The 27,147-nt window shown below is 38.7% G+C and overlaps 1 protein-coding gene across 8 annotated transcripts in view; it reads left to right on the plus strand.

Annotated features, from left to right (window-relative positions):
• kcnt1b (potassium sodium-activated channel subfamily T member 1b) overlaps positions 1 to 27,147 on the plus strand; it is a 72,104-nt gene that overhangs the window by 26,403 nt on the left and 18,554 nt on the right. For 3 of the 8 annotated variants that reach the window (XM_042223441.1, XM_042223440.1, XM_014335672.2), the window contains 21 exons: positions 1,415 to 1,453; positions 9,680 to 9,759; positions 11,639 to 11,744; positions 12,733 to 12,789; positions 12,906 to 12,954; positions 13,149 to 13,208; positions 15,167 to 15,241; positions 15,463 to 15,546; positions 17,692 to 17,786; positions 18,582 to 18,762; positions 19,304 to 19,468; positions 20,501 to 20,637; positions 21,522 to 21,585; positions 21,738 to 21,846; positions 21,963 to 22,071; positions 23,396 to 23,545; positions 23,651 to 23,883; positions 24,215 to 24,235; positions 24,899 to 25,112; positions 26,219 to 26,324; positions 26,482 to 26,654. In XM_042223441.1, the coding sequence (XP_042079375.1) occupies positions 1,415 to 1,453; positions 9,680 to 9,759; positions 11,639 to 11,744; positions 12,733 to 12,789; positions 12,906 to 12,954; positions 13,149 to 13,208; positions 15,167 to 15,241; positions 15,463 to 15,546; positions 17,692 to 17,786; positions 18,582 to 18,762; positions 19,304 to 19,468; positions 20,501 to 20,637; positions 21,522 to 21,585; positions 21,738 to 21,846; positions 21,963 to 22,071; positions 23,396 to 23,545; positions 23,651 to 23,883; positions 24,215 to 24,235; positions 24,899 to 25,112; positions 26,219 to 26,324; positions 26,482 to 26,654 (2,307 nt within the window). The remainder of the gene's footprint in view (positions 1 to 1,414; positions 1,454 to 9,679; positions 9,760 to 11,638; positions 11,745 to 12,732; positions 12,790 to 12,905; positions 12,955 to 13,148; positions 13,209 to 15,166; positions 15,242 to 15,462; positions 15,547 to 17,691; positions 17,787 to 18,581; positions 18,763 to 19,303; positions 19,469 to 20,500; positions 20,638 to 21,521; positions 21,586 to 21,737; positions 21,847 to 21,962; positions 22,072 to 23,395; positions 23,546 to 23,650; positions 23,884 to 24,214; positions 24,236 to 24,898; positions 25,113 to 26,218; positions 26,325 to 26,481; positions 26,655 to 27,147) is intronic. The other 5 variants (XM_042223442.1, XM_042223443.1, XM_042223444.1 and 2 more) reach the window with 3 other exon arrangements.

The following is a 27,147-nucleotide window of genomic DNA, read 5'->3' on the forward strand; positions in this document are numbered from 1 at the left end:
CATTCACTTTTCCCCAAAATTGATATGGAATATTTTTAAATATACTCCAGACACTGAAGCAGCTTACTTACTAGATTAACAGTAAATTCAATTTTTTTTTGAGTTTTTGGGGGTTATTGGGATATTTTCATAGGTCATAGTGAATACTTAAGGGTGGAGTGGGGGCAGCTGAACATGTGGTGTTACCTGACTGAATATAGTATACATATAGTATGTATACATACCGTTTACAAGAGTTAAAGGAAAGGGCTGTGCTGTGATTTCTTCTATATTTACTTTTACCTCAAGTTCATAAGTACGAAGACAGAATATCACATTTATTTTTCTCTCACACAAAGCTAAGGTATATTTTCTCACTTTAAAACAAAGGAAAGTAATGTCCTAATCCCAAAGTGATACTCTGAATATATACCAAATGAAAGCAGTGTACAAAAGAAGAATCACTGGTATTAAAATGAGAAAAATCTGTGTAATAAAAGTCTGCCCCATGAATGGCCTTTTGACTCAGACAAGACCCCAGACAAGAATTTTTTTTTCCATGAAATTTGTACCTGTGTAATTACTGTGTTCATGTTGTTTCCATCTTTGAATCTGTGACGTTATGTATTACAGTATAAAAGAAAAATCCCATTTAAAAACTCATACGTTTTGATTTGTTGTCAGACAAAAATGCACACTATATTATATAAAATACTACAACTTTCAGCCTCAGTGAGAAGAATGTAAGAAAATAATCGACATAAGACTACTTCTTCTGCTTCAAATCAAATTGTACATTTAACCTGTGACCCTTTGCGCCTCAGATCTATTCATTTGTTAGTGAGTGAAATTATCTGGGTATGTCTCTGTTTGTCACCTCCCTCAGTGTTACATACTTCCTCTCTTTTAACGGTCATCTCAATATGGCAACTTTGAGACTGACCCTGAGGATGTGTACACTGACTCCCTGTGGTTTGCGTTAAGTGTTCCATCTGTTCTTATGGTTAACTTAATGCTTTTTTATGTCACGTTAACCTCAGATATAACCAGTATCCACTGTAAATGTTTATATTTACTTGCATGTGAAGTTTAATGGTGACTTAATGAAACCTGGTGGAAAAGTCTTGCAGTAAGAAACAGCCACTCACATATAGTATTTGGTTAACCTGTTTATTTTATATGCCTTAGGTAGAATTCCTTTAGGAATTTCACTAACATATTGTCACATTCCACTTTGGCCTTTCTTGCTGCACAACTGATTTAAAATTCTCTCTGAAGTTTGAAATTGGCTCCATTATAACTAAGATGCAAGTAATGAAACTACATTGCAGTGGCATCCTTTTCTTGCTTTTCATCCTTTCCTTCCCTTTCCTGCTTTCTTGACCCCACTCTCTCCTAACCTGTACCTATCTGTGTCCGTGTGTGCTGCGTCCAGGTATCAGGAGGAGTACAGTATGGACTCAACCAATGCCCAGTAAGTCTCTGGCAGCATCATGCTTGCATGGCATGGATTGTGTCTGCAGTGATAACTGGACTGCGAGCACCAAAGCATATGCATAAAGCACTTTTCACTGGATTTTGCCTACACCATGTGTAAACATAATGCCATTACTGTGATAAGTTGCAAAGTTGGTAGATGATGCAGAAAGGTCATTCTTTGGCTACCTTTTCAACAGTTGTTGTGGAAAAGATGTTTGGTCCATTTATGGAAACTGGCCACATTTGATCATACCACTGTAAATGTTGGAAAGGTAGCTTTCAATAAAGTAAATGCTGGTGTATTTGTTTTTCAACTGAATGTGCACGCCAGGCTTCACCACTTCAGTGTTGTCAATGTCCATTTGTGGGCTTGAAACATGCAACTGTGTGAGCAAATATGACAGAATTCCTAGAAAAACAAAGAGCTAAATATTGTTGAAATGGGGGCTGAAAACACTAACATGGAAATTATTCATGCCTTACTTACCATATAATGTGCATGTTGGTGAGTTGAAAATCATTGAAATGTTTATCATCTTTTAGACCGACCGAGTTAGATGGTCTTTTTTTTTTTTTTTTTTTTATACTGCAATACCTTTTGGGAAATTGAGACATTTCAGCGATAACTCAGATTTTGGGTTGTGGCTGTAGGTGATGGATCATAAATAACGTGGTAAAACCTGAATATGAAATCTGTAGAATTCCTTCTCTTCTGTAGGTGGTTTTCCTTTAGCTGTCAGAGTTATGACTCGAAATGACAAGTGCAAAGTGTAAATGTATACCAGTCAACAACATCATCGAAACCTTTTCTACAGTTTCACATTAAAACAATACATTTTAATGAGATGATCAATGTTATTTACATCCCCTGTCAGTGGTTATTATTGATGTGACTGACTGGTACAAGTCACATCATCTCTGTGCTCCAACTGCTAGTCCTGTTGCAATGAAGTGCTGGGTTCTTTCTGTGTGGGGCTGTAGGTGTGAATGTGACCGTGAATGTTGGTTTTGCCCCTGATGTTGCTCCTGATGGCTGGAATAGATTCCATCCATGAATTGGATAAGTTGATGTTAAGAAAATGGATGAATAAATGGGGGGGGGAAGATTTTCCAGCATATATATATATTGGTGTTTGAATTATTCAGATCTAAAAGTTTGAATAAACAACAACAAATTTATAGTCAGATTATGGGTTATTTATTGAACTTGTAGAGCGATAGAGGAAGTTTGTAGTGTTTATGGGAGCAGTTGTCTCGTCTTGTCCAACATATGAATAATGTGCAATAGCAGCTATGGTTAACCTGTAGATGTAAACACCTGCCAAACAAACATTGAATTTGTGACACGTCCTTTAACATTATTAATCCTTCAGCAACATTAATGCTCCAACCTTTTACCGACACACCGCAAAAGAAGCTGAAATGTCAAGATCCTCCCTCCTTTGTCAGAAATGACAGGTCATTTGACCTTTAAGGCTGCGGTTTTATTCTTGATTAACCATCCTGTTAGTAAACTGGGAATGGTAATGTCACATACACTAATGACAGTGAATCTGTGTGTGTTTACTTTATCGGTTATCTGTTCATGTATTTGTTTTTTCTGACTGTCTGTGTAACAAATGTATATGTTACATGTATATTTAATGAAACCACAGTTAACAGAAAACACATTTGATTACTATTCATTTTCCTTTGGCTCTTATTGAAAACGCTTGTTCAAGAAAAACTGGTATTACTTGTCAGCAGCAGACCTTTCAGCTGTGGTTGCTAATAGAATACTTCGTACTGCTGTGTAATGCTACTTTGTTGGCTATACAGTTGGAGGTTGGGTTGAACATTGTGGGTGTGTTGAGCTATACCTAACTAAAAAGTGCTTAATTAAAGGCAGTGCATTTTAACACTGTGTTAAAGGATACGCCTTTTAAACTGTATTCACTGTGGGGTGATTGACCTTGTTTCCATGGTGCAGCAGTTGCATTACCCTGGCAACACCATGAGGAATCTTGAAGTCATTTTTAACTAGGATATGTCCTTCAGTGCGCATCATCAATATGTAGGACTGCTTTCTTCCATTTGCGCAATATCTCCAAAATTAGAAACATTGTGTCTGAGAATGAAACTAGAAACTAGTATTGCTTCTAGGCTGGACTACTGTAATTCGTTATTATCAGGATGTTCTACCTGTACCTGAAAAGTTTTCGATTGATCCAAAATGCTGCAGCAAGAGTACTGACAGGGATTAGAAAGAGATAGCATATTTCTCCTGTAATGCTTCTCTTCAATAGCTCCCTGTTAAATCCAGAATTAAATTTAAAATCCTGCTCCTTACATACAAGGTCTTAAATAATCAGGCCTCATCTTGTGTTAATGACGTTTTAGTACCATATCACCCCTTTATGGCTCTTCACTCTCAGACAGACTTCTCGTTCCTAGAGTATTTAAAAGTAGAATGGGATGCAGAGCCTTCGGTTTTCAGGCCCATCTTCTGTGGAACCAGCTTCTAGTTTGGATTCAGGAGACAGACACTATCTCTAGTTTTAAGATTAGGCTTAAAACGTTCCTTTCTGATAAAGCATATAGTTGGTGTTGGATCAGGTGACCCTGAATCCTCCCTTAGTTATGCTGCAATAGGTCTAGGTTGCTATGAGATTATCATGATGCATTTAGTGTTTTTTCTTTAATTACCTTTTTCACTATGTTGTTTATACATTCTGCATTTCATATTTGTTATTATTAATCTGACCTTGGTTCTGCTGGAGATTTCTTCCTGTTAAAAGGGAGTTTCTCCTTCCCACTGTCACTAAAGCGCTTGATCATAGGTGGTCATATGATGATTATGGTTTTTCTCTGTTTCCTTTGTATTATTGTAGGGTCCTTACTTTACAATATAAAGCACCTTGAGGCAACTGTTGTTGTGATTTGGCACCATATAAATAAAATTAAATTGAAGTTGACACCGTGCAGTGGTTACTTAACCATTTCTTTCAATGATTACAATTTAATGAAACATTCAAACAATATTTAACTGCATTTTTATTTGCCTGTGAAACATTTTCATACAATTCTTGCAAAGGAGGGAAATTCATGAAGTTAGTATTTCCTCTACAAAAAGACATTATTAGGGTATTTTGACATTATTTCTTTTTTTTAAAATCCAACTCATGAATAACTTATTTTTTTTACCATTAGACCCTTCTGTGGCCTTTAACATCACCCCAGTGCCATTATCCAATCTGACAACCTTGTGCTTTTAAGTCTTATCCAGGCACTGAGGTCTCTGCACTTTTTACAGTGCTAAGCCTTAAACTCAGGACTTCTGTAAATCTGGAGTTTATGCACATTCTGATTCTTTCATAGAAAAGGATTATCAAAACTCACACATGGAGGCTAGATCTAAATTATTTCTGCACTTAGAGCACTTGAGCAGTACCCTGTTAAAAACCTCAACATTTTGTACCTTTTCGTTTTCTGCGGACAAAGAAAGATCTCTTTTATGTGATGTTGCTTTCGTTTTATGAAACTATTCGACAAACAACATTGCTACAATGCTCTTGAAATATTCAGTCAAGAGGAGGATGAATTTGGTTTTACAAAACCAGCACAGTCAGCACAGCAGGCAGCAATCTTAAAGCTGCACATTTGTGTCAGAACTCCTTAATAAACCTTGAAAGACATATGACAGTTGCTTTGAATAAGCAGCTTTCAGATGCCTATTTAAGGCTTCATTGCACTAACGTTTGCTCATACATTCATAAGTATTAGGAACAAAACCATTCAGTGTAATCTGGGTCCGTCAGCGGTCCACAACACCCACGCTCATGTGCAGCAGCTTACAAGTTGTACATATCCTATAGACAACCAGAAATCACCATCCCTGCCCTTTCATGTTTCCCTTGTCTATCCACTGAACACACAGGTCCTATTAAAGTTAGTGAGGAAGGCTTCCCCTCCAGATGATTATGACACAAACACTTGCACATCCTTCTTGAGGATTGTGGATTCAGTGTCCATTTGATAAGCTGCCTTCACAGTTAACACAGTCGCGTCTGAGCTGAAGTCCATATTCTATCTTTGCACTATAATAAGGCTTTGGAAAAGTACCTGCAACAATTGGGAAGTTTTGAGTGCTTCAGAGTGATAGAAGTAGAGAATAACAATGAAGCCACTGCTTTTTATTCGAGGAGTATTTTTAGAAGCCTTGCAGCGTTTATATCAGGAACACTTTAGTGGGAGGTGAATAGGACATTTTCTATTTTCAACTCTTTGCTTTGTCAGAGGCGCAGCAGAGCAAATCCGCCATCAGAAAATCTAAAACTGTATTAAGGCTGTGATGTGAAAGAGGTTTTTTTTTAACACTGTTTACAGGTAAGATGCATCATTAACGGTCTGCATAGTGATTCTGTGGCCTGGTTATGATCAGAAACCTTGAATTAATGGGTCGCTTCACTAAGGCTGCCTGGTTGGTCAGGGATAATCAAACTGATGTGTTACAGATTTGGTTCTTTGCAACTAGTTGCAACTGGCAGACTGCAAACTAAAACATACAAGGCAAGGTTGCTGTTGATTGGGTTCTGCAATAGATGCAGAGCATGAAGCATCTGAGTACCATCTTAGGACTGATATCTGTTGTAGGCTCCTTCTTGAGTGACTATTACGACCCCCATTGTCTTGTTGTGGTGTTTGCCTGTGCTTGATTCTGCAAAACCCTCACACATATTCCATATGGCGCAGAGCATCTGGCGGCTGTTAGACAGAATTAGTTTTTTGTTCTTTCTTTTTTTTTTTTATCTAGAATGAGCATGGGGCTTTGAACAGATCTGTTCTGCTCGTCTGATTATCCCGAGGTCAACAAGCTGTTTGATGTTTATTTACATGGTCTACAAAGCAGTTGTAGTTGTTCAGTGTCTCACACGAGGAGCTCATAAAATTGCAATCCTGTCACAGGCAGCGGTCACGGTAAACAGCATTTGTGTTTGTTTGTGTGCCACCTCAATACTATACATATATGTATATATATTAGTGTTGAAGCTCTATATACCGTAAAGAGTTGTTAGTTGAGGACTCAAGGTCATATGATGCATCTATCCTGTGTGCGAACAAAGGGACTGCATCTTCTTAAAGTTATTGTCTGTTGTGAACACTGTGTGACTCCTTGGATATACAGACTACTAATCATCTTACCCTACAGTCATTGGTGGTGGTTGTTTGCAGACTCGAGATGCCAAAGGAAAGAGAGTATGTACTTGAAAGGTATTGCTGTGGGTTCACAGCTCCTGGCAGCCACCTTATGTGTAAGAAGACCTTTTTGTACCCTTGGTCAGAAGTGTTTTATAAGCACGATAAAAGGTAAGGACAGCAAATGTTTATCCTTGTGTATTATGTGGACAGAAATAAGTGTGATGAGAAGTGCTGTAAGGCGTAATTTTGACTGGCTAGTTAAAAAAAAAAATCCACAGAGGCAATTCAGTAATTTATAGCTTCTTATTCAAGTCCATTTTTTGCTTTTTCAGTTGTGATAGGACCATAGCTTAGAACTGTATTCTGAATCTTTGTCAGTAAAATATTGTTTATATGGTTCAAATGACTGAAATTATAGAACAAATGCACAGTTTTGAGACTACTGAATGTTGGGTTAAGTCATTTTTAAATATAGTCTCAGGAACTTTATGACATGGAAATTGAGAGCCATTGGTCTTAAGAAAGTAATGGAAAGCTAGAGCCATATGCAAGACATGTCTGAATGGCATATTAAAGTCCTAGTTGTTGACATATTTCTTGTTGTGTACTTTGTGTAGCAAAGCATATACAAAATCGACTTTTCTTCAATCCAAAATACTTTATAATGTCCCCCAAACTACAGTTTCTTCTCTTACTTAAATAACTGAAAATGCTCTGCTACTAGAAAGAGGTATAAATACTTACATGAAAATCTGATCTATACACCCACCTTTACCTGGCATGTTTGAGCTTACCAAACAAAAGTAGCTGCAACAGATTTATATAACACATCAGATTACAGTTACTTACATCATTTTCCAGTATATTTATACATTCACCAGATAACATGACATTGACCCTTTTCTCCCTTTTCACTCATCTCCATCTTTGGATATCTTTACCTTTAACCACTTTGCCTCCATTAGCCTCCTTAAAATGTCCATGTTCAGCTGGGTGAAGGTGATTTAAGTGTCTGATTAGGTTTATTGTTAGGAAGTTTTTATGATGGTCCCTCCATGATTTTCTTTGGTGAAGTTTGCCTTCCCTCCAAGTGAGGAGCTTCCATGCTAAAGACATGTTTTTTTGTGGATGTGAATATGCGTGACAATTTATATGCACCACAGGACACATGTTGTACATGCATGAAGCAGGCCGGCTCAAAATCAGAAATACCCAAAGCCAAGATTGCTGGAAATTGGCCTTTTCCGGTCCCTTGCTGGCCGATTGCTGTGTCTGTAGTATTTTACAGAAACATAAAACTTAAATAATCAAGTAACCTAGAATTAAAACTTTGCAGCCTTTTCATTTGTAAAGGAGCTACTCTCTGTAAAGAATGTATTCGATTTGCTGCTGGGCTTTTTTTTTCTGTTAAATGAGTAATTCCCAAAGTGTTCAGTTAAGTATTAATGTACTCAGTTTGTGTTTTCCTTTAGTCGTGTCTTAAATCAAGATTTAAGTTTTATAAATAAGTAATCAGTCTGTAAATCCACAAATTTTATTTTTCCTTACAACAATGGTTGGCTTAGGTTTTGCTCTGTTCACATTTGTCCATGTGCTTATAGGCAACAGGGTAAATAAAAGGCCCTAGTAACTTTCATTCAACTTTATAAGTTCTTTTACAGCTTCTTAGGTGACCGATACCAGTGAGTGAGATATGTGTGTGATGGAGTCTGTATGGATGGGCATTTGGAGATGATGGCTTCTACATGTGTGTCGGTGTGTGCATTTGGCTCCGTCTGTCTCTGACTAATTCCTCGTGCGAGGAAAGCATGCCACACAGACACGTGAGTGAACATTTCCTGCACTGAAAACTGTCTCTATGGCAATACGGAAGGAGGAGAGAGGGGATTAGCTGGGAAATGGCTCATATCATGTTCTTTCTCCTACCTACACTCTTTATCTACACACACATAGTCCCTTTGGAGTAGGCTGCTGTAATTGCCCCTTAGCTCGCTTCTCTCCTCCCTTGTCTTTTCGCACCCTGTATTCATCTTGTCAGACAAGGTGGAAAGCTGCAAGGGTCCCTGCTGTGACTGTAAGACCATTATTACTTTCCCTTCATGTTCTTTACTGACAACAAACTCTGTATATTACTGAAATGGGCAATAGGCCTGGCTCATTACCTTCAATTGTCTAACCTACCCACAGTTCTGTAGCTACGTCATCATTCATGCTTAAGTGATTGTTTGGTCCATTATGTCTGCTCAAATCTTTAATAGCTTTGCATGTGTCATAGTAGGTGTGACCACTTAAAAAGCATTGCTAAAGTGCTATAGTTTTTAATAGGGAGATAATTGTCAATTATTAATGGAAGCTTTTTTTTGGTGCTGTTTATAAAGCGGGCTCTCCACTTGTATTCTCTCTTATTTATGTGAAGAAATAAGGCTAGACCCCAGAGGTACTGATTGTCTCTCAAATTGTAAACAAGGTTTCAGAGTGCTGAATGTGTTGGCACTCTTAAAAGTCGCAAATAAATATTACAAATTTTATGAAATGTTTAGAAATATTAAGCAATCAGAAATGATTCAGTCCTATTTTGCCCTTTTCACAGAACAAATTAGTCAATTTGAATAAATATCTCACTAAAGTAATTAAAAAAAATACTTTAAAACAAAGTATTTCTCTGAATGTGGAGAAGTTTCGCAGTCGCTGTCGAGAGATTGTCAGTATATTTACATAAATCTTCATTAATGACTGCAGATGCTGTACGTTTGAATTTCAAGTTAGATGTGAATGTACTTGTGATCAATATTGTTATTGTACATGGCAGACAGTAAATGCTGGGTAACAGAATTAGTGAAAATAATATACAGCTTATTCTAAGTCTGTATAGATTTGCATGTGATCTGCTGGCTGGAGTTTACTGGAAAAAAACTCAATTCTGTTGACAAGAAGTGAAAAATCACAATAAAGTGAAACGTACGAAACATGAAGACTTCTGGGAAATGTCAGCATATTGTTACTGTTTTCTTCTATGCTTAACCTTTCTGCATTGCCCCCACAGGGTTCAGGTAGAGTTCTATGTGAACGAAAACACCTTCAAGGAGAGGCTAAAGCTTTTCTTCATCAAAAACCAAAGGTCAAGTAAGTAACCATAAACTATGCTATCTTTTAGAGTGAAAATGGTAAGCGGCTTGCTACTGCTAGATACTTTCTGAGCCAAATGAATAATAAGTGCATAATAAAGGAAATGACAGCCAATGATGACATATTTCCACTTTGTGTCTCAGTTGGGGCTTTCATTATTACATTAGCTGCCTCATTGTTGGGGTTTTAAGTGTTCAAGCTGTGACCCAGCGTGGACAGAAGAATATGGCTCATTTGTGGAGAGATGAGGCAGAGCTGCAGTGTTTTTCTCATTAGGACATGCCACATTGTCTCTAAAGAAGACACTGGCATGACTCAGCAGTTTGGTGCACTGTGTCTGGAAGCTGTTCATTTGCATGTAGTTATAAAAATGTACACTATGGGAACTCTCCCATATATAGTTGGACATGTCGTTACCGGCTCTGCTTTCGTTCGCTCAGCTTGTTGTTGTCACTAGGCAGCCATAGTCTTTGACATAAAACAGCAGGTTTTAATGAAAATGTCACATCGTGCTGCGGGGGTCTTCTGCTCCATTTGTTGTTTGTTTGTCTGCCCTGTTTCAAACCTTTTTAACACTGACGCAGGCTTCATCGCAAGGGGTCGTGTCACTAGGGATTAGCTAACTCGCTGGCTGGATGACTGACTGGCTAGCTGACACTGCTAGATTTAAAAAAAAGCTTCTGTCATCTTCTGCCAGGCTTTAGTTTTTATGTGTATTATTTAGTGTTGTATGTAGCAGGTTGTATGTGAGTTTATCAGTACACTTATGTCCACAAAAAAAAACCTTGTGACTTCATAAACATTATTATCACCCATTGTCATGTTTAGGCTGTGTGCAGGCAGGAGAGGACCCAAACGCAAACTCACGGGAAAACAGGACTGAACTCAAAATACAGCTTTATTGCTGACGGAAGTTAAGGCGATACAAGATAATATGGAACTAAACTGGGACGCATAAAGGAACTGACTCACAAGGAAACACACGGAGGCGCACACAGTCATGAGGGAGATTGCAACACTGACACAGAGAAACACAGGGCTTAAATACACTGGGAAATAACGAGGGAAATGAGACACAGAAGGGGAGCACAGCTGGGAGAAATCGGACATAACGAGACCCAAGGGAAGCGAAACTCAATACATTCACGTAGGACACAGACCTTCAAAGTAAAACAGGAAATGTAACATAGACGCAGACTTGACTAGGGGAGACAGAGCAACTAAGAAACACAGACAAAAATAACAGGGAGACACAGAGGGCGGCTAACTAAATCTTCAGAAAACTAAAGAGAATACAAGAAAGTCAAACTAAGACACTAGACTAAAGAATAAACTGGGGCAACAAAGAGAACTAAGATCATAATACAAAAACTCAGAGACACAAGAAACTCAAAACACTGGGTCACCGACCCAGGACCGTGACACCCATGGCTATTTCTATGCAAGCCCACCAGGCATTCATACTGCTTTGTAATGCTTCTGCACATTGTTAGCATACAAAAGTGCTAGTGTTATTTTTGTGTTCTTCTTGAAGGATTTGAAGGATGTGCGTCATGGAAAATCAGGTGTGCCAGGCTGCTGTAGAGGCATGGAAATATAATAGTTATGGTTCAGGGGTAAAAGCATTTTATGCACCCAAACGACCACAATTTGAGCAGTAGCAGTTCGCTATGATGAAGAGAATTTGCTGGATTTGTTGTTGACAGCAGTCTCTGTTTGAACTTCAGACTGCAGACAAAGTGTACACAAAAAAGAGTGGAAAAAAGTCAACACAGAGCTTTAAGTCTGAGCCTGTGAATAATGTGAAAAGATGTAAGCAAGCTCCTCTTTAAGTCACTCAATTTAAGCTCCAGCTTTTTTTGTTGTTGCTCCACAGGCCTGAGGATCCGCTTGTTCAATTTCTCACTGAAGATTCTCACCTGTGCCCTCTACATATTAAGAGTCAGCTTGGAAGATCTGAAGGAGAAAAATGGGAGCCCATGGTGAGAGTGAGACTCTACCTCTCCCTATTCAATCACTGTTCCTATTCCACTTGTACATAGTAATTCTTTTTTATTAAAAATCAAAAATGGAGGATAAATAAAAGCTAGAAAAGAAGAAAGAGGAAAAGGGTGATAGTCATGTCATCACAGGGTAAGTAAATGTTAAAGCAGTCCTTCCAGATACTCAAACTCTACCGCACAAAAAACATTCAAGCTGAGATAAAATGAGTGAGATAAAAAGAAAGCCATGTATGTGTAATGTTACTTTATTAGTCCATCACTCCCTCTGTTATCTGGCTTCACAGAGCCCAATATCAGCTGTCACAACCAAAGTCTGTTGTTAACAGGTCTGCACATTAGGAAAAGTGTATTTACAGCATTTTAATCTAGCAATTCCAAACAATTTCCAAAATATATATTTTTTGTTTTCCATTGTAGAAAACGGTAAATGTAAGTGACTGCAGCGTGATGGCTTAGCTCTGTTTCCTCATAGAGGATCCTTATTTCAGTGGCTGGTAGGGCCCATCTGTGTGCAGTTGCCTCTGGGGACTCACAGATAAACATGTTAGGTTAGTGCTGCCTGTACTGGACTATAACAGACTGGCCAATAAGATTCTTCATCTCGAGGGTTTCACTGAAGGTTGTCAGGAGAGCATAAAGCATAAAGGATACAGTACCATGAAGTATTTGCCACTTCCCAATTTCAGGGAAAAAAACAAAGAAATCAGGGAAAGGGCAAATGCTTTTTCTCGCCACTGTAAGTATATGTGAAATATTCTGTTTTTTACTTTCACAACAGTTATTTATTTTATAGTGATTATATAATTTTACTCATGTTGTGTGCGTGTTTATATGAACAATGTGAAAAAGTTGCTCATCCTATGCAGTTATGTGGATGTTTGACTCCCAGTAGACGGGTTTCCTCCCATTCAGACGTTCAAACTGTTACTCTGTGTTTATCTTTTCCTTACTCCTGTCCGTAATACAGTGCAATGAATCGAAGCAATGGTTGGAATGATACATCAGAGCCACCACAAATCAAATGGTATGTTCATGTTAACATGGCACTCCATAGTAAAATTAGTGGTGCACAATAGTAAGGTTGATAATAAATGCAGATGCAGTGAAGTGTGAGTAAAAGTTTCACATTGTTTGTGACAGGGAACGCATTTTCTGGGTGAACAGACGAGAGTCTGTGTGGGCAATACAGGTGAGCATAATACCGTTTCTGTGTGCATAAATCAAATTCCATTCCATGAACTCAGTCTCAATGCATAATTCAGCCCAAAAACACCACAAGCCATTTATTAGATAAAAACACTGCAGAGTATGGACGTTCCCCGCTGAAGGCCGAGAAGAGTCTGCATTTGCAGGGTTCATTTATCTCTCTCCCCTTTGCTCCAGGTGACAGTGGCCTTAATCAGTTTTTTGGAGACTATGCTTATCACATATCTCAGCTACAAGGTAAGAGACTGACTCACACTACAAATTTTATCTTTTTAATTCTTATTGTCCTCTTGCAGCTTCTTGATCTAAGTCCAACGCTTTGTTTCCTGTCTTGCGAACCAACAGCTTTCACTTTCCAGCCTCATTTACATTCCCCAAAGACAGCCCCATCACAGAGCCAGCAGTCTTTGCTGCAAATTTTCAACTCAGACATCTAGCACACTGTCTCAGAAAGAAGTTGAGATAAAGGCTCTACAGAGCTTAAAGTGCTGTTTGTGTTTTGTCTACAAACACGTGACAGAAAGATGCATCACAAGTGTATTTAGGTCTGATTTGCGAGCCTTGCAAACCTTAGCATTGATTCTAAAGTTGCTGGAACTCTACCAAAAGATTTAAATATCATTTTTCTCAAAGTTATTCCCTTGTGTGGTGTTTTGATGATTTTGGAGGGTGCGATCAAGCACATCCACCTAAAACCTCCCACAGGGGCTCAGCTGAGTGCTCATTTTCATATTGATCAAACCATTAAGTGAGCGCTGGTACCTTATGAGTGGTGATGATATGGTCATTTAATGTGATCACTCCCATCAGGAAAGCATTTTTTTTTATCGTAGGATAACAATGATCACTTATTGTACTGGTTTTTCAGCTAATCTTCTCTCCCCGAACCAGCCGAATGCCACAGAACACAATCAGTTCCCTTCGCTGTAGCTGTCAAGAGTTTAGGTTCAGCTTTCCTTGAATCTGTGACACATCTGAGTATGCACTTCTTTTCTCAGTCCTTGTGCATGCAAAAGGAGGATTGTGCACATTGCAAAAAAAATATCAAAAATATGTGTTAGTGAAATGCACGGTATATAGAAATACAGAATATCTGATGGCAGACAGAATATTTGAAACATTTTACAATCCACACAAACATATCTTCATAACAGACCATTCAGTTAGCTGTAATAGCTCTTCTCAGATATTTATTGAATTGAGCAGCATCACATACTGTCCATATTTTTTTCTTTACTTTTTCATCTGTTAATGTATTTAGAAATTAAGATTTTAGGAATGAACACACTATTAGTTTGGATTTGAACATCTCCCACAGCTTTCCCTGACTCTGAATCTAAGTTGCACCATTGCTTTCATCTCCTGTTGAGATCCTCAGATGTTTGCATTCGGGTTTATTACATGCAGTCTTTATCTTCTTCTTTCCTTCAGTTCCATTGAACAGGGTTCCTACTGCTTTTACTTTATGAGTCACACATGCCGATGTTAAATTTTGTCCTCAGATGGTGAAGCCTTTCAAAATATTGTGGTTTTGAGATATGTGTGTGATGGAGTCTGTATGGATGGGCATTTGGAGATGATGGCTTTTATCTTAAACTGCTGCTTTTTACATGTCTAGTTTCCAGTGTCACCTCCTCAGTGTATCATTTCACACAAGCGTAAATTTATAGTGTTCTGCTTCTTGAACATTATACCTTGACAGTGAAAATATATGCAGATATATTTTTACTTATGTTCTCATTCACTGCTATATAATACCAAATGGAATTATAGTGCACAGAGACATTATGTAACACACGTGTAAATGAGCAGAGGCTGCATCATACAGTCGATTATGTAAACCCTTCATTATGAAAAGAGATTTAAGTGGTATATATATATTAGAACCTTTTTATCTTCACTTTAAACTTTGTATCTTACATTTAAGCACAGTAGCTAAGCATAACAGGCAAAAACTACAAACAAGCACATTTGAATGCTTTAAGCACAAAGTCAGGTATTATATTCAGATACTGACACTAAAATTGTTAATTTCAAAGAACCATCTCCTCTGAACAAAGATTTTAGACGTTAGCACAGAAAGTTGTTGTTGTTTTTCCTACATGGTGTTGTTTTATGTTGATGTCCTCCATCTACCGAAGGCAGACAGCCTGCAGCAGATTCATTAAATTGTTTCCCATTAATTTCCTTTCTAGGGAAACATTTGGGAGCAGATCTTCCAGATTTCCTTCATACTGGAAATGATCAACACAGTGCCATTTATAATCACAGTGAGTAACTTAATCAGTTCGCCTTGTCCACAAAACAAGATCTTCAAATATCAGATATGTACAATTTTGAATTTAATGAGAAACTACCTAATGCATCTAAATTTCTTTATTATTTGTATTGGGGATTGTAACTTCATGTTATATATGAGGTATGTTAACTAAATATCGCTTTACTAATATACTGTATATTTTCACCCTGTCTCTTTCTTTTCTTCTTTAAGATTTTCTGGCATCGATTAAGAGACATATTCGTCCCTGTGTTTCTTAACTGCTGGCTAGCCAAAGGTGCTCTGGAGAATATGATTGTAAGTTTTTTGCCAATGTAAATAAAGTGTGTGTTGCATCTTACACACTAAAGCTTGATTGTACTAGAGAGAATAAACAAAACTGTATGTTTTCTTTATTACTATGGGCTTTGAGGTTAAATTATCTGCCCTCTAGCAGCCATATTAGAGCTCATGAGTAACATTGTGTAAGTGCTCAGTGGGTTGATACAATGTAACAAAACAGAATTTAATTGACTAGGCTAATTCATTTCTTTCTGGTTAGCTGACACTCTCTTTTTGTCGACACTGATATGTGCACAAAACAGCATATCTTTTTGAAGCTACATTTATCTGTGTAACATTATTAGCAGTAACAGTGGTTACTTTGATAAATTAGCCTGCTGTCTAATTAGCTGGCTACAAAGCTAACACAAGCCATGTTATTCATGTTTAGCTGACGTATTTAGGAGAAAACAAAAGACATGTTTTTTTAATCAAACAGCAGACTTTCATATTTACGCTGCAGTAGGCTTTCAGACAGACTGTGTTTTCTCGCTAGAAGCTAGCATAAGGAAGAAGCAAGCACTTTTTCTTTCTTTTAGAATTGACTGCATGTTCTTGAGGCTAGTGCACGGCATGCACGGCAGGTATCGTGGCCCTACACTCATTGGTCCACTTTATTAGAAATACCTGTTCACTTTCTCATTTATACAAATTTCTAATCAGCCAATCACACAGGGTAGGTGTGAAAATATCCATTGACCATTAGTGCTCAGTGTGTAAATGCCCTGTTGATACCAGAAGTCATAGGAGAATGGTCAGACTGCTTGAGCAGTTAGTTAGGCAGCAGTAACTCAATCAGCCACTTGCTACAACCAACGAATGCAGAAGAGCATCTTTGAGCAAAACTAACTTTGAAGCAGACGAGCTACTGCAGCCGAGAACCACACCAGGTGCCACACCGAGGGAACTGAGGCTACTGAAGCTACAAAACTGAGTAAAAGAAGACTGGAAGAAACATTACTAAGTCTGAGTGTCAATATTAGTGGTTCAGGCTGCTGCTGGTGGTGTAATGGTGTGGGAAATACTTTTTTGCACACTTTGGGCCCCTTATCACTTATTGCTCATCACGTGATTCCTTTATGACTACCATATACCCATCTTCCTATGGCTGTTTCCAGCAGGATACCACACCATCTCACAAAGCTCAAATAATCTCCAACTGGTTTCTTGAACATCACAATAATCTCATTGTACTCAAATGGCCTCCATAGTTCCCAGAGATTGCCATCATGGATGTGGAGCCAACAAATCTGCAGCAACTATGAGTTGCCATCGTATCAATATGGACAAAAATCTCTGAGGAATATTTCAAACACATTGTGGAATCTATTTCGTAGAGAATAAAGGTAGTTCTGAGGGCACAGAGGTTTCAACCCAGTACAAGCAAGGTGTACCTAACAAAGTGGATAATGAGTGTATATTGTTTAAAGTTGCAAGTAAAGCAGTATATGTTTAGAGTACTACCCAATATCAAGAGCAAGTCGAGCCAAAGCAAAAAGTACAAGTGTGGGCACGGCGAAGTTTAATAAAACACAGAGTTCACAGAAATCTGTTGTTGTAGTATTAGTGTTGCCCAGAAGGGTTTAACAGGTACATGAAATTCAAAGCAATTCCATTGGATCCACCTGGTGCAGTGTGTGCTCTTGCTGTGATTCAGATGAGACAGAGTAAGAGCTACATGCCAAGACGGTAGGTGGCAGATGGTTGAATCTGTGGCCAGGGGGGTGGTGGCAGGCAGAACATGCTAACAAGGTGCAAGTGAAAATGAGTCGTGAGCTGCCACGTTGGAAGATGGACAGTATGCTAATATAGGAGTATAAAAAAAATCTTCCAAAGAGGAAAGGGCACTCGTTTTGGTGTAGTTTGTGTGTTAGTAAAATAATGGACTACAGTTACGTAAGAGATCTGAGCTTTGATTAATTAAATGAAATGATTTTAATTTGGTTTGGAAGGAATTTGTACGTGTGATGCAGATGCCCTTTTAATACTTTGTTTTGCAAATATATTTTGGTCCAGTTGTCCTTGAGAAATTGTTTATTTTTGCTATCACAATTGGAAAATGTGTCATATTTCTCAATCAGCGGTATGACTAATGCACTGAACCTCTTTTCTTGTGTCCAGAATGATTTCCATCGTGCCATCCAAAGGACCCACTCTGCCATGTTTAATCAGGTGTTCATCCTCATCTGCACCTTACTGTGTCTGGTTTTCACCGGGTGAGTCAGCCTCTGTTCTCGCTGTTAGTCACTGAAGTGCATCTCTGACCGCTGGGGCAAAATCTGTTCTCTGAACCTTGTACCACGTAACCCCAAAAACATCGTCTCACAGTTGGTGGTCTGCATGGCTTATTATCTGGTAGAAGCAATATTTGTTGTAGAAACGAAAACTGGAAAAAGCAAAACATGTAGCTATTCAAAGATCTGTTGAAAGCAGGCATTGTGAGCTACGGTTGGTTATTGGTTAATGTTTTTTAAGAGGTAGTATCCATGAAAGAGATACATATTTGCTACTGTTGTTGGAAAAAGAAATGCTTATAAAAATGCATTGATGATCAGCGTCAGAGTAAACAGACCTACAAACACTGTTATTGTATTGATAACCTTGTTTTCTTTATTGTTAATTGATTTTCTTGTTTTAAAACAGTGAATTTAATCAAAGTTGTGTTATTTCTGACATCATAGCTCTGATTCACTTTCCCCCAGCCCCAGACTTTGTCCACCTTATCCAAAAAAAAAGAATAAAACACCTAATGAGCAGTCAGAGGAAACTGACAGAACAATCATGGTGTCACTTTAAATGCCATACTGAGGAGAAGCCCACGTTGGGCTGACCTTTGGGCCTTTGTTCTTGGTCAAATTGAATTGTAATATCCAGTCTAGACATGACTATATTACCATAGTGAAAGAGATTGCCTTAGTAGAATATATCCCCTTTCGTATGTTATATTTTAATTATCTTTACCCGTAGGACATTTGTCTGGTGTCATTGTATGATTCCTCGTTTTTATGCAGGGCTTGTGGGATCCAGCATCTAGAGAGAGCTGGGAAGAACTTGACCTTATTTGACTCGTTCTATTTCTGCATCGTTACTTTCTCCACCGTGGGCTACGGGGACGTCACGCCACAAATCTGGCCCTCCCAGCTGCTGGTGGTCATTCTCATCTGTGTTGCCCTGGTGGTCCTGCCGCTACAGGTACCGACTCTGTGCTAAATTAAAAACCAGCGATTCGCAAAGTGCAGTGAAGGGTTGCGGTTTGTTGTAAGCCTTGTGTTAGGTCTGTTTAATCATAAGGAATTCTTTAATATTCTGCAGTCAGTGATGACCTTTGTGTGGGTATCATCAGATATTAAATGACATTTTCATGCTGGCCTGCAGCTCGTAAAAGTCTAATTTGGTCCTTCGCTTCTGTGACATTTTTTTGGCTGCAGAAGAAGTTTGCAAGTGCCAGTCAAAATCCTGGCTCACATTTGCTGCATCATTAGTCCACATATATACTGTGTTATTTATATTTAAAGACTGTGAACAGGTTCATCTCTTCACATGTCTCAAAAAGTTTCTGTCCCTGTGGAGCAAATGGAGTGAGAAGTGGAGATGAACTCCCACTGCTGCCAAATTACTCCACTAGTAGTTTTCACTCCATCTGTGTCCAGACAGAAAATCTATCTCATTTTTTATTATTTATTTCATTCTTGCTGCTTTTGACATCACTCCACCTTTGCTGTCATTGTGTCAGTTTGAAGAACTAGCATACCTGTGGATGGAGAGCCAGAAGTTGGGGGGGAACTATAGTCGACATCGGGCGCAGACAGAGAAGCACGTGGTGCTGTGTGTCAGCTCGCTGAAGATAGACCTGCTGATGGATTTCCTCAATGAGTTCTACGCTCATCCCAGATTACAGGTACAATGAAAAGACCAAATTATATGTTAATATGCTGCTATTTTGCTTATTTCCACTGTTTCCACTATATCTTCTATATTTCTATTGCATGCTTTAATCATGAGCATGAGACATGAGACCGGTTGTGTAATTAGCTAAGTCAGTAGTACACAGTGACTATTTCAATATAAAATAAGGCAAAACCTTTCAACTTGCCAGCCTAAGAATCAGCTGATTTTTCGCTCAGCCCATGGAAGGACAGATGAACTGTATGTATTGTTTTCATAAGTCAGAGGAATCACTACTCCTCCTGCAGTATTTGGTAGAACTTAGTGAAACCTCCGTGCAATGATATCCTAATAGGTCTTCAGCTAAACTGTGCTCAAGGTCATATTTGTCATTCTCAGTGGATTTTAATTGTTATTAATTGGTCCAGTACAGCTGACCAATGACAAGAAGACTTCACTGTCACTGTACTTCACACATACAGCACAACACAGTAACACAATAAGCTGTGCACTTTGATGAATATTGAGCTGGATAAGCTACCATGCCACTAAGGTACTGGTTTATATTATAACTTTTTATATTATAATATTTTTGTACTTTATTGGATGTTTTACTGTGAAAAAGTTGCAGCTTTTTTGTTTTATATCATTTTTTCCCCTCAACATTTGGTATCAAGAAAAAAAGAGCACTTTGCCTGTGAATCTTGACATTGGAATGGGTGTAAAGTTGATTTGGTTGCAGTTGTCAGAGCTAAAATGTGTTCATCAGTCATGAAAAATGTATGTTACTTTCTCCTGTACCAATGAATTTATGAGGGTTTAAAAATACTGGGGGAAAAATCAAAGGTCAGCTCATGCCTGTGTACTTCAAGGGGCTGTAACTCTTTGCAGGATGAAAGTAAATGTTTTGCATGGCTTTATTATATATACACTTTGGACTGACTGACTCACTTTTTATAGATTTATCCAGGGTTTTTGTATTTCATGTTTGTTTTGGGTTTTTTTGTAGATTTTAATTTTCTTGTTTTTTTCTCTCTTTCTCTAGGACTATTATGTGGTGATTTTGTGCCCGACAGAGATAGACATTCAAGTTCGTCGAATTCTCCAGATCCCCCTGTGGTCCCAGAGGGTTATCTACTTGCAAGGATCTGCTCTCAAAGACCAGGACCTGATGAGGGCCAAGTGAGTAAACGCATAACATGCACATATTAAGACCAACACCTAAAAACAAAGCTCTTGTGCGTTATCTTTCTGAAAGGTTCAGATTTCAGTAGAGCTGAATCTGATTGGTTTTATTCTTTTTATTTTCTGGATACGACTTGGAATGTAATTTAAAGTGTTGCTTCTCAACTGGCAATGCAAAGCCATTGAAGTGCAGTTAGAGGGTGAGATACTTACAAATCAGCTTGGCTGGCCTCTGCTTTCACTTCAGTGTAATGCAGTTTTACTCCACATCGATCATCTCCTCACTTCAAAGAGCAAACTCTGCACAGAAGCAGCGAGAGAGATTGTGACCTGTCAGTTTTGTTTTCGTCAATCAAACCCATTACTGCACAACCGCAGCATTCGTATCTCGTAGCTCGGCTGCAGATGTTGAATTACAGCCCTATATCCTTTTCTTTGAAAAGTCTTAAGTTTGTCCAGAAGTTCCCTCCTCTTTTCCAAGATGCCCTCTTTAATGTGCAGCTGTTCAGGTGCTGTGTCATTTCATACACACTGATATGTGACCACACAGCCAGCTTACCTTCAAATGACTAACCTCTGTCGAGAACATGCAGAGGGTTGGTGTGACAGAAGAGGATGCTAGGGAGGGTGAGGTGGAAGCAGATAAAAAAAAAGAAGAAGCAGCTCCTGTGTTGCAAGCACTGCATTCTGATACGGTAGTGTTTTCAGAGATTAATTGGGCTTTTAACCTTTTGAGCCTTTGTAATGGCATATTAACGCTCATCTATGCCTGGCTTTAATTTAATGCACTGATCTGTTAAAATGAGGTGTTTCACACCTGGTTGAATGACCTCTTTCCTGCCTTTCTATCTCTCTTTTGTGCGTCTCTTCCAATCTGTCAGGATGGACGATGCTGAGGCCTGCTTCATCCTGAGCAGCAGGAACGAAGTCGACCGAACGGCAGCTGTGAGTCTCATCCTAAACTGTGTCATGATAATGATTATTTCAAATAAGCAGTTTCCCTTTACACCCTATTTCCCTTTGATATTTGCCAGGGAAGTTGTAGATGAAAATGAGCCACTGGACAAGTGAAATAACACAATTTTGCTCCCTCACAGGATCACCAGACTATTTTGAGGGCATGGGCTGCAAAAGACTTTGCTCCAAACTGCCCTCTCTACGTACAGATTCTCAAACCAGAAAATAAATTTCATGTTAAGTTTGCTGGTGAGTGTGCAAAGAATTCATAGCTTCTGAAAAACAGTAATTTGGCATGTTGTTGAGACACAGGCCAGACTTTTTCTTAATATGAAAAGTTTTTGCAATTATTCCTTTTTAATCAGATCATGTAGTATGTGAAGAGGAGTTCAAGTACGCTATGTTGGCACTCAACTGTGTGTGTCCAGCCACGTCCACTTTAATTACGCTGTTGGTTCACACCTCCAGAGGACAGTGAGTATCCGCCAACATTTATTTGCAGTTATTATTCTTTCCCCTTTTCTTTTCTTTTTTTTTTTTTATACAATTTTTAAAAAATACATTTAATTTACTTATCAGTGCAGCACGATGATGCAGTGGTTAGCACTGCTGCCTGATTATTTTGGGAAAAAGCAATATTTCTCTCATACTCCAATCAACCAAAGTTTAGCTTACCTGGTATTAGACTAGATTTTCCAGTCCTGCTAACAGGAAGACGTTTTTGGTTCCTTGGGATAAAGTCTAATTTCAACACCTCCTTCTTTTCATTTTCCTACACTAAACCAACCATATTTGGTATTTTTCCAGTAAGTATGTGTTACTGTAAGACAAATTACCCAGATAAAGTAACAATTATTTGGCAATTAAACTAAATCTGCATGTATGGGTAGTATTATACTTAAGGAAACAAGTAATGGAATCCCTGTGTAGTTTTTTAAGTATCTGTGAGTTCTGTAATTGCTCTAGAAGACATAGTTTGTTGTAGCCTGTGGACATTGTTTTTGGATTTCAAGCTAATAAGACCTATAAAAACCATATTTTTACTCCTTAAGAATTTACTCAACAAATGTCTTTGTTTCTGCCTACATAGCAACTCAGCTTCTCTGAAAGGTTTCTATTCAGTAAAATTTCTAATCTTCGCTTTGACTAAAGAGTTGAATATTTGTGGAGAGATTAAATCTCTCTTTGGGATTAATTTGAGAGGAGGATGACTGTGTGTTCTGCACACAGTCTTTACAGTTACACAGACTGCACTCGGTACAATCTCACTACTCTACTGTCACCGCTGCCCCGACTTGTCACTGTCGAGTCAGTGAACATTACACTTTTTTCTTGTCAGGCCATAAATCTGGCTGTTTTTTTTTTTTTCACATTCTGTTCAGTCCGCAGGAGACACACATCCATTTTCATTTCCATTATGGAAACTGGCCCCAGTTTGTGCCTTAGACAAGATGAGAGAAGACTTAATTTGTGCCAGATTTCAAATATAATTATGATGTACACAATCTGTCTTGCGTCAATGACCTTAAAGCCTGTTGTGTCCTGATATTGTTTGTGACTAGAGTTGAGGAGGCTGGGGAAAACGGAGTCAGAAAAGGTCATGAAAGGTTTGATTTATCAGTACCGAGAGACAAATAAAGTGCAATTTGATTTAAATGTCTTCTTTCTCTGACATTCAAATTGGTTCTGCGCCAGAGTTTAAGATCACAGTCTAAAATATAGTAAGAATGTAGCATGTAGCAAAAAGACTATTGGACACAAAACATCAGAATGAATTGTTCTGTTAATACAAATTCAGGGAGGGGCAGTTATCACCGGAGCAGTGGCAGAGGACATATGGACGCTGCTCTGGAAACGAGGTCTACCACATCCGTTTGTGTGACAGCAAGTTTTTTGGGGAGTACGACGGAAAGAGTTTCACCTATGCTTCCTTCCACGCCCACAAGAAGTTAGTACATTTTCTTCTAGCTCAGTAGAGTAAGATCCTTTCACATTAGAGTAACATCTCTGAGAGCAAAAACCATGTTTGTGTCATTTTGATTTCAATCGTCAGGTATGGCGTGTGTTTGATTGGAGTTAAAAGAGAGGACAACAAAAGCATCCTCCTGAACCCCGGACCTCGCCACATCATGGCTGCCACCGATACCTGCTACTACATCAACATCACCAAGGAAGAGAACTCTGCTTTCATCTTCAAGCAAGAGGAGAAGCACAAGGGCCTGCCTGTCTCCGGGCTCTATGACGCCCCCTCAAGGCTACCTGTGCACAGCATCATCGCCAGCATGGGTAAGACTGAAAGCCACAGGCAGGAATAAATGATGTTTACAAAAAGCGCAGCTGATAAAGAAAGCAGAGAAAATAGGAAGATGGGAGGGTTCTGTTTGTGTGCTTACTAGGCTCACTATCTGATGGCTGAAACGGTTTCCATAGAAGAAGAGAAAATGGATGCTTTGTTTGTGGTTTACTCTAAATTGCACTCACACTGGGCCTTTCTGAATGCTTAGGGCTGCCTTGCTGATGCTTTATGCTTTCACTGACTGTTAAGCATGAGTTTTCTTTTTTTACTTTGTTGGCTGACATTGTTGTGTTGTGCTTTTTTTTTTTTAACCTGTGAAAGTTGATCAGGCCACTTCATTTGGTAAGTTTGTGCATGAGGCATCAATTTTCTATTATTCACACATTTTATTTGGAATCATTTGCACAATAACACCTCACACTTAGCCTAAAAATGTTTCAGCAGAATGATATATGTATATGTACATATATCAAATCTGATATTGTGCATATATCTTTGCCACATATCTTGTACAACTCTGTATCCAAATAAGTTAGGGTGCTTTAAGTAACAACACTCTGCAAATATTAGCCTTTTTTAATTGATCAATTTGTTCTCTTTGTACATTTTTTAATAAACACAAGCTTTGAATAACGCTAATGCCAATATTTGCATTCTGTTTTAATCACCTTTCTTCGTCACAGCATCCTAACTAGTTGGAAACAATTGTGCTTGATATAACTGATCTATCCATTTTTCATATTTATGATATGATGTATATCATACATCATAGGGATATATTTACTGACAGATATGCTAAGTCATTACTATATGCATGCTTTTCATGGTAGATGGTAGCTTTGTGCTTCAGAAAGCAATACATTTTCTCCTCAAGGTCAAACTGCTGAGACTCAAGAGAGTAGTAGGAATATTACAGGCCAAGATAATGAAAAGTCTCAATATATACATAAAGCTATTTCTATATAGCTTTACAGTTGTGATAATATAACCCAACATGATTTCCAGGCACCGTAGCCATTGACCTGCAGCATCCCGATCCTCCTGAGGAAACCGGCAAACTTGCCCTCCCAACAGAGAATGGAGCTGGAAGCCGCCGACCGAGCATCGCCCCCGTTCTGGAAATCGCTGACTCCTCCTCCATCCTGCCCTGCGACCTCCTCAGTGACCAGTCAGAGGATGAGACCAACCAATCAGATGAGGAAGGCTCTGTAGGTTCAGAGTAAGTATTTTTTTTTTAAACTGAAATGTGCCCGTGGTATCCTTTGCTCTGTGCTTGATTGATCTCACCTCCCCTTCTCTTCTTTGTCTCTCAGCTGTTGTAGGATCAAAGATGGATGAGTTTGAAATAGGCATGTAATCAGTGTGTCGTGATGCTATTAGATGTGAAGTACTGGTGATGAATGTGTACATCATGTCAGTGAGGATAGCACTTTTTCTCAAGTGAGGTTCTTGTATGGTGTCCCTGTATTGATTGCTGCTCTTAGCGCTCATTTATCAGTTAGCCAGGCAGAGTCACCCTGAAAGGGTTTTAGCACGTCAGATGTAGGCCAAGGCCCATGTGCTTTATTTTCTCCGTCTATGCGGTTTCTTAAAAGTGAGATAAGTTCAGGATAGATTAGGTACTGATCCCTCAGCCCATGAAAACCAACAGCTGTTAGACCCAGACAATGGTGAGTTTCATAAAGGTGGACCTAACATGGTCCTTCTGACCTGTGTGCCTCCATTACTGCACCCGTTGACGCTTCAGTAGTTTTTCTTTTTTAAGAGTTGTCAGTGCCGCATAGAAGAAAATTCAAGGTCCCACAGTGCCATCGTGTGGTGATCAGTAGGTTTACATCTATGATCAGCTGGAATTTCTTTTATTGGCAAACTAGAGGGCATCGTGAAACTCATTAGGATAATTGCAGCTGACCCATTACAAATCAAGGAGCACAGAACCAAACGGACACACAATCAAGACTTGATTAAAAATAAATAAACTTTGTAATGGAATTAGTCCTTCAGGCTTATAAACATCTGTAATTATAGTAAAGCAGCTGCAGAATCTAATAACAAACTGAAAAGAAGAAACATTAAACTGGTGATAATTCACTTAGTTTATATTATAAAGTAGTGATGAAAGAAGGAAGAGGGAGTCGGTGATGCTTACAGAAATTTTGTAACAGTAGAAGAATCTTCAGAATCTCCTTAAATAAAGTTAAAAAGTACCAGTCGCATAATATCCTAAAATATGTCACCGCTGATATTTGCCTGATATTTCTTTAAAGCTTTAAAGGTGAGTTCTTTGAGTGTTTAAGTGTTTTTTTTCTGTTTCTTTTCCACAAGCTTTGTGAAGGGCTATCCCCCCAACTCACCCTACATCGGCAGCTCTCCAACCCTGTGCCACCTCCTACCACAGAAAGCTCCGTTCTGCTGCCTTCGCCTCGACAAGGTAAGACTCAATGAAAACTCACAGTACAAAATCAACGCTTTTTTTTAAACATCTGTTTTATCGCCGTGGTAAGTAACTGCCCTGTGGTTTGTTTCCTAAGCGCACAGGAATACTAGACCTTGACTAAATTTCTGTTGAATTGTCTGTCTCCATCCAGGGCTGCACACATAACAGCTTCGAGGATGCCAAGGCATACGGCTTCAAGAATAAGCTGATTATAGTGTCTGCAGAGACGGCCGGAAATGGTCTCTACAACTTCATCGTCCCTCTGCGGGCTTATTATCGGCCCAGAAAAGAACTCAACCCCATAGTGCTGCTACTGGACTACCCGTAAGACTGATCAGTCTAACATCCAACACATCCAGACCAGCGTTTATTAGATTTCCTGACAGTGATGCGAAAGCCTAAAGCTTTTCAATATCACAAGAATTTGAGAGTCTTATAAAACTTGTTTTTTTGTGTGCTTTTTAAGAATAGTTGATGATGATATAACCAATGAAGGAGGCCCTCTCTTTGTTACATGGATGTCAGTGTTACTGCACAGTGTTGATGAGACTGGTTTATCATTATTGCGGTGCATGGACTTCTCTATAGGATCATTATTTTAGCAGTTTCAGATGTTACAGGCAGCAGATTATGGTGCAGGCATGAAAATGACAGCAATATAATATCTCTATAAGGGCTTGCTTATTATACCTGGAAGGATATACTTGTTAACCTAGCCCCAACTTTGAGAAAAAGCTGTGTACTGTATATGATTAAGTTCACCAAACAGAAAACTGGAGTGAATTTCAGGATATATATATATATATATATATATATA

The sequence above is a fragment of the Haplochromis burtoni genome, unplaced genomic scaffold, assembly GCF_018398535.1.
Source record: "Haplochromis burtoni strain Fernald_Lab_line unplaced genomic scaffold, NCSU_Asbu1 Contig_111, whole genome shotgun sequence".
Taxonomy (NCBI): Eukaryota; Metazoa; Chordata; class Actinopteri; order Cichliformes; family Cichlidae; genus Haplochromis; species Haplochromis burtoni.